The sequence below is a fragment of the Theobroma umbraticum genome, unplaced genomic scaffold, assembly GCF_002168275.2.
Source record: "Theobroma umbraticum cultivar Fairchild unplaced genomic scaffold, ASM216827v3 scaffold_67.0, whole genome shotgun sequence".
Classification (NCBI taxonomy): domain Eukaryota; kingdom Viridiplantae; phylum Streptophyta; class Magnoliopsida; order Malvales; family Malvaceae; genus Theobroma; species Theobroma umbraticum.
The window spans coordinates 4,109,230-4,116,729 of NW_018397262.1; the positions used below are offsets into that span (position 1 = coordinate 4,109,230).

A 7,500-nucleotide genomic window follows, 5' to 3' on the forward strand; every position below is an offset into this window, starting at 1 on the left:
TATTTTATTTCTTCTTTTGCTTTGTTTTTCTTTTTTCCCTTTTTTTTTACTGATTTCTTTCTTCTTTTTTTTTCTTTTTCTACTGTCATTTCTCTTTTTTTTCCTTTCTTCCTTTTTCTTTCTTTTTTCCTTTTCTATTTTAGCTTTCCATGAGGCTAATTTGCTTTCGATCCTTTGAAAAACTGGTTGCCACATATTAACAGAGCCTTGTTTGGCGCCCAACGACAGTCCCAAATAGTTGGTTGGAAGTGTATCCAGCTTTGCAATTAATGCAAGCAATCCACTTATTCACCATATTGTGGTTAATATCCACTGTATATAGCTGACTTTTTTGAAAATTAATTTGAAATCCCAAAACAACTTAAAAATATCTCAACAATCTTTTAATATTGATAAAAAAAATTAAAATCAGGTTGTGATAGGATTACCTTATCATGAGCACATCATCTATAAGGTTAAACTGCGGAAAGGATTCTATACCAAAAATAAGCATCAAACTATTGTATTATATGATATTTTTTTGGTTTATTGAATGAATGGGCTGGATCACACTATGGTAAAAGAGAGCCCAATACCTGCCTTCACCATCTTAACCCCACCACACTTAAAAGGATTACTTTTCCACACCGAAGCAATGTGCGATCCCAGACACCAAGCTCCCATTAATGAAATGTGGATCAGGAGCTTGGCATTAGATGAGTCAAGGATCTATAAGTGCTTAAATATTTTCTTGAAATGGAAGTTGCTAGATCACATAAAAGGATCTCCATTTGTCTAAGGAAATACACATTGGACTTGTTAGATTGGTAAGGATTTGTTGGGAGTAAAACTAGTATCCACTCTTATTTATTACAATCACAAAACTAATGGTGATGATCAACTGCTAGATGCTACTAATTACAGACAATTAATTGAAAAGTTGTTATATTTAACTTCCATCAAACTTGACATAGCTTATGTTGTCCAAGTTTTGTCACAATTCATAGACAAACATGGAAGTTCTCATTTGCAAGCAGCTTATAAGGTATTAAAATACCTTAAAGGATCACTACAGCAAGAAATTTTACTATTCACAAAGTCTTCAGTATCTAAAGGCTTATACTGATAGTGACATGATAAGGTGTCAAGATTTAATTGTAAAAACGTAAAAATAAAACAACTAAATCAAATTTGGATTTAATTTTTAAAAAGAGAGACTGGACAAGCTTAGTTCAATTCGTGAATACCTATAATATCATGTTCATTGTCATAAAATCAAAAGGTGAACTTAGTCTTCATTATTTAAAAGCTCATCTTTATAGTGACGTGACAAGGTATCAAGACTTAATAGTAAGAATGTAAAATAGACCAGCGAAATCAAACTTGGATTTGATTTTTTGAAAAGAGAGGTTGGACAAGCTCAATTCAATTCATGAATACTTCTAATATCATTTTCATTGTCATAAAATAAAAGGCTAACTTACCATCTAAATGGTCAATTTTTTTTTCTTTGGAAGTGCAGATAGGTATTCGTCATCTAAAGAGTATTTTTTTGTTTTTTTGTTTTTTATAAATTAAAGATGGGGATTCACCATATAAAAAGTCAAATTTTTTCTTTTAAAATTGAAAAAAAAATCGAATCTTACTTTTTAAGTAAAAAAATTATATACCAATCAATAAACTAAATACTTAAGTATTTAAATATTTATAATTTTAATTATAATTACTATTATTATGAGCCCCTATGACTTATCGAATGTATAATTTTATAAACATTAATGATTATATTATAATTTTAAAAATTACAATGATTGAAGTATAAATTATAATAAATTTAAGAAACTACAGATTTAATTTACTCAAAGTTAACAAAAAAAAAAAGTATACACTTCCTTTTGCCAAAACAAAAAAAGTCTTTTTATTGATAATTGTTAGTTTGAGGTCAGACGGTTCTATAATTTTTTTTTATTAAATGGTTCTATATAATTCTAAAAAGATAAAAATAAGAAAAAAAAATGCATAGCTAGTAGTAATCTTATTTTTAAATTTGGTACGGTTCCGTACGCGGGTCAGCCACCTAAATTTGAACTTTCCCAATTAGTGTTTGAATACGTAATGGATTGAAATTTCAATAATTTTTTGCTACTTTATGCATGTTCTTTGCATCAAGTTTTCCAAAAGTCAAGTTTGATTAGTAGAATCATTAAGGCCAAAGAGGCCTTTTAGACCTTTAATTACGATTTCCCATTATTAACCTTGTGTTTTTTTATTCTCAAATTGGTTTGATCAATCTCTCTTTTTGACTATGGAATTGAAAGCTGGTAAAAATCAAGGTTCTGCTATTTGGAGCAAACCGCCTTTAAAAAATTGGCAGAGGTCAAAAGTTTTATTCTCTGTCGCACATGGGTAATTTGCTAGAAAAGCCCACAATTTTTTTTTTTGCCCCTTGTCTTATACTTTTCTATCTCCATTTTATCTTCCTCCACATTTTGCTTTTATTTCTCTAACCTTTTCGTCAAGCAATTGATTTCATTACGTATAATCCTGATGTATATTCATCCAAGGCATAGGTTAGAAATAACATGGCACCAAATATTTATCTTGAAGGGAAATTGCTCTAAAGGTCTTCCTTTTCCCATTCACTTCCTTAATTTTTATCTTCATTTTTTTGTCATTCCTTTCACATTTATGTCATCCAACTAGCACTTGCAAACTTGAAATACATTTACCAAGGGTTCAAGATATTAAGCCACACCTGTCTGAAAATAAGAATCAATTGCTTTCAATGTCGGGTTTTGCCAACCTGGAGGACCATTCAACAAGTTACCTAGAGCTCACCCCAATATTGTTGACCATATATATATATAGATACACCCCAATCTAGGACATTAATATTAACAATATTAAAAGAGAAAACTTTAATTAATTATTGCATTTTTTTATATGTTATGAATATATTGTTTTAGCCCATCTCTATCCCCCTTTTAGCTTTATTATTCTATTCAATGATTGAAAATAATAATGTTGGACAGTTTGTGAAGTTGATTGTCTTTAATTTGTAGGGTTATTTCATGGAAATCAGATTGATGAGGAGTGGGTTTAACAGTAAACTTCTACAAAACATTTTCCACCTTTGAAGTGGTTGAAACCTTCCAAAGCGTAATGTGAGTTTTACCTTTCCCTTTTGTATACTTTTTTAATTAAGATTTACCTCATTAATACGAGGATAGAACCCTTACCTTTGTAAGACAAAGTGGTGGAATAGTTCTCACTTCTTGTTTTCCATTTTAAATTATTTGTGCCCTTAGAAAACAGTGATGCAATATAAGCTATTTCGAACTTGATAGGTTCAAATGCATTGAATGAAAAATATATATGATTTAATAAATTTGAATACATGCAAAAATATGTTAAAAAAAACTTACATTGATGCACTTTAAAAACCCATTTTAGTAATTAAAACAAAAATAGGTATTTCAAAATCTTTCAATTTGATGAATAAAACATGATTGTTTTTATAATTGGACATTCAACTCAATAATAGATAGCATATATTTTCTATTCAAAGAGTTGCTTTGAATTTTTCTTATCCGAAATTGTTTTATATATATATATATGTAAAGAACCATGATTGTTTTCAAAATAATAACATGAACTTTTAAATAATAGACAAAATTTCAAAGTAAAAGAAAAAAGTAAAAAATGGTCATATTGCTTTATTTGAAAAATGAAATAACTTAAAAAACAAATAGATTAAGTCAAGTTACAGAATTTGATAAAATTTTATTTATCCCCAAAAAATTAAAAGTCACATATTGAACTATTATTTTGTTTCTTTTTGGAAAGCATTATTATTTTCCTTTATATACCGTAATAATCTATGGAGACATTTGTGTTTAGTGTATACCATAATAAAGTACAATATACATAATTAACTATTATTTTTTACTTTTAGATATTAGAAACTATAGAATATCAATTTTAGACATATAAATATAAACATATACAAAGTTATGTAATAAAATTGTACATACTATAATGCTAAGTATAAATAATGCCGGCAGCCGCCAGAAAAGCAAAGCGTGTGTGCAGTGTAGCAGTTTCCAAGGCAGCGCCCGCTGATGCAGAAAGCCTTAATCGGCGGCTTCTCCCTCCCTTGCCATTCTCGGTCTTATTCATTTACTCACACCTTTGTCTTTTCTTTTCTTTTACATTAAAAAAACAAACAAAAGCCAGGACAAAAATGTAAATTCCTAACACAATAAATAACTCGTGTTCCTTTTCTGACCACCTTTGCTTTTCTTTCAATAGAGTAAAACACGACGTCTTCCCTTATAACCTTCCTTTCTTGTCTTACATAACCATAACAACTCCACTTCGTTTCTCAAACGAAGCATAGTTCAAAGAAGAACATAGAAGCATAGTGTTTCGCTTTGTTTGCAACGTTAGTTTGTTTTGTCTTGTTGCGGTTGTTTTGAAAGGTTTATTGGTGTGTAGTATATATTTTGGTTTTAAGCAAGAGAAAGGAGAGAAAGTCTTGGGGTGGAGGAAGAGGAAAATGGGGTTTGTTTTCTCTGTATTTAAGATGGTTTGTGTGCTTCTTCTGGGGTTTGTGGCTTTGAATTGCTTTACTGAGTTTGGATCAAATGCTCAACTTTTGCCTGAAACTGAAGGTATGCGAATAACCAACCATCTTTATTCATACGTTGTTAAGTTCTTTTTTAGTAGAATATTTTTCGGTGTTTCTTCTTTTGCTTTGACTGTTTAAGTTCATGTTGCTCTGTTTGGTTCCTGAGAATTCAAGGTTAAAAGAGATGAAAATTTTTAAGGATGTGGTTGTTGTTCCTTTTTGAATAGAACTTACTCTGTTTAGTTACAGAGGATTGGGGAAGCAAAAGAAAGAACAAAATGATTTTTAATTTTTATTCTTCACTTTATGTTCTAGTTTCTGGGATGCCAACTTTCTTGTAATGCTTTTGGTAAGAATGATTCTTTTGGCTATATGTGACTTGGCAATTTTTGCAACAAATTAGATGTTATGTTAAAAGTGTTATGTTACATGGAATGCATTATGTTTTGTCTGGTGATGAGAAAATATATGAAGATGAAGATGTTTTTGTCATTTTGGACAATGCTGGTTAGTTTCTTTGTTCTTGTATGATCTATTGGCAGATAGCTCTGTTTGGTCGCTGGGAATTTCTAGTCAAAAATTACGAATAGGATTGAAATTTTGGACTCTTTTTCTCTCTTAATAATTTAGGTTGAAGTTTCGATGTGATTGATCAGAAAACGTGGCTTACGTGAAGAAAAAGAACTCTTGGAATAATTTTTAAGAGTTCCTTAAAGTTGGGACTTCTTGTTTCCATTTTCTTTTGCTACTCTGTTCTATCCGCAGAAAAATTTGATTGGCTTTGTTTTACTTTAATTCCTCTGCATTAATCATCACTCATCTCAACTTTTCTCACATGGGTTTTCTTGGATTCATGCATTTTTTGTTTAAGGTATTTCCTCTGTTCTGTTTTGTTTCTGGGAAAATGGATGAATGCTTAAAAACAATGTTATATCCTTATCCTGTAATTTCTTTATGTTCTTGTTTCTGTCTTTTGTTAGTGAAACAAAAACCTAAAGATTTGTTTGAACCCCTAACATGTTCTCAGCAAGACAACAGATGATTAGGATAATTGATAATTTATAACTTTGTTGAATGCTTGTTTTCTTGGACTATCTGTCAGTTGCTTTCAAAATAAGATGACCTAGAATCTGATTCCTTGCTGCATTTTTATGGTCTTCCATGTTTGTTTTTCTATGCTTCTAAATATGTAGCTTTCATTATCTCAAACATTTGGCAATTCTCAATAGAAAAAGAGAATAGTTCCTGTCAAAAAGATGTTACCAAAGAAAGATTAGAGATTCTCATTTCAAACTTAACTTTGATCCAGTCCATTTCATGCATTTATTTGGTATAGCTGATGGCCCCACTAGTTTGCCTAGATTTGGGACATTTCCTTGCCTGCCTTGCATTATTTGTACATGTTGATCTGGTCAATAAGAGATATTTTTGGAAACAGTCAGAACTTCATTAATTCAAGGCCCATCACCAAACCACTTGCCATTTTTTCTAAGCCAACAACATCCAGTGTTTTCCATCTGCTCTTTGTTCATGTGAATTTTTAAACACTTAGATAAGGAAAATCACAGTCATAGGATGGTTTCCATCAGTGATTAGATCAGATATAGACTTTATTCCCTTGGCAGTGATGGCTATTAGCATTAGTAATTTTTAATATGATTCCATTAGTTATTAGATTTTGCAATGTCCTTTGTCTGGTAGCAATTATTGCTTGATGGGGCTGCTGCTCTTTGCCTCTAATTTGAGTACTATATCTGTCTTCATCCTACATTTTAATAAGCATGAATGGCCAATTAGCTGGCCTTGTTTACATTCCTTTTGTGAATTTTTTTAGTCGAACAGTTGAGCTGGGGTCAGGTTTTGATAATCCATTTAATTTCTTTTAATCTGAACATGTTTGACATTACGAGGAGAAAAACAGCATCCTGAGTTTGACCATGGTGTCTACTGTTACTGAATGGTCAAATCTGAATATTTTATATGGCTTTGACTTCTCTGATGTTTGTCCTGGTCAAATCTGATGTGCCATCAATCTTTAGGCTCATCCTAATAACTCCAAACTTCTTACAGTTGCATTTATTTCACGCGTCCAACGGAAAATCTTGGAACATGTTTTGTTTTTGTTGAGCATATGATTCAATTAAGAACAAATAATAAACTGACTAAAGGACTATTTTTATTATTGTAATTGTGTATTTACTGAGTAATTTCTCGGACTTGTCTGCAACAGTGCAAACTCTTCGAACTGTATTTTCGAAACTGCAGCATCCAAATGCTACTGGCATCAGCGAAACCTTATGCACTGAGACTGGATGGAACTATACCAGTTCTGAACTTACTGAAAGCCTTATTGCATGTAACTGTTCTGATGGCAACAACACTATCTGCCACGTCACTCAAATGTACGTTCTCTTTTTTCTCCTTCTTCTTGAGCAAGAATTTGCTTGCATACATACAATGTATTAGGTTTGTTCAGTCATGCAGATTCTACTGATATTTTCTTTACTCTATGGAACATTGATCAAGGGGGAACATTAGGCTCTTTTCTGAGAATATTGTAAGAAGATTTTGTATTGAATATGTTTAGGACTAATTGTTTTGGTTCATTATCTGCAACTAGATTAAAACTTTGGCAGAGAAGGCATATATTTCTGGGGGCCAAAACTGAATGCTCAAATTGATACTAGTTATGTTAATTAATACCCATCAAACAACCATATATGTAATTCTTTGTCAAATTTTCTGATGAAAAAAGCTTTTAATGATTATGTAATTCACTCTATGAAGATGTCATTATTTCCCAGGCTTGATCCTATTGGGGTTACCAGATTCTTAGTCTTGTATCAAAATTATTAGTATTTGACATTCTTTTCTATATTTATATGTTTCCT

General features: G+C 31.1%; 1 protein-coding gene across 1 annotated transcript in view; it reads left to right on the forward strand.

Annotated features, from left to right (window-relative positions):
• The first annotated feature begins 4,121 nt into the window (after positions 1–4,121).
• The window catches only part of LOC110418953 (putative LRR receptor-like serine/threonine-protein kinase At1g53440), a 10,384-nt gene continuing 7,005 nt past the window's right edge, over positions 4,122–7,500 (forward strand). The window contains exons 1-2 of the mRNA XM_021431781.2: positions 4,122–4,652; positions 6,840–7,011. Of these exons, the coding sequence (XP_021287456.1) occupies positions 4,538–4,652; positions 6,840–7,011 (287 nt within the window). The 5' untranslated portion in view covers positions 4,122–4,537. The remainder of the gene's footprint in view (positions 4,653–6,839; positions 7,012–7,500) is intronic.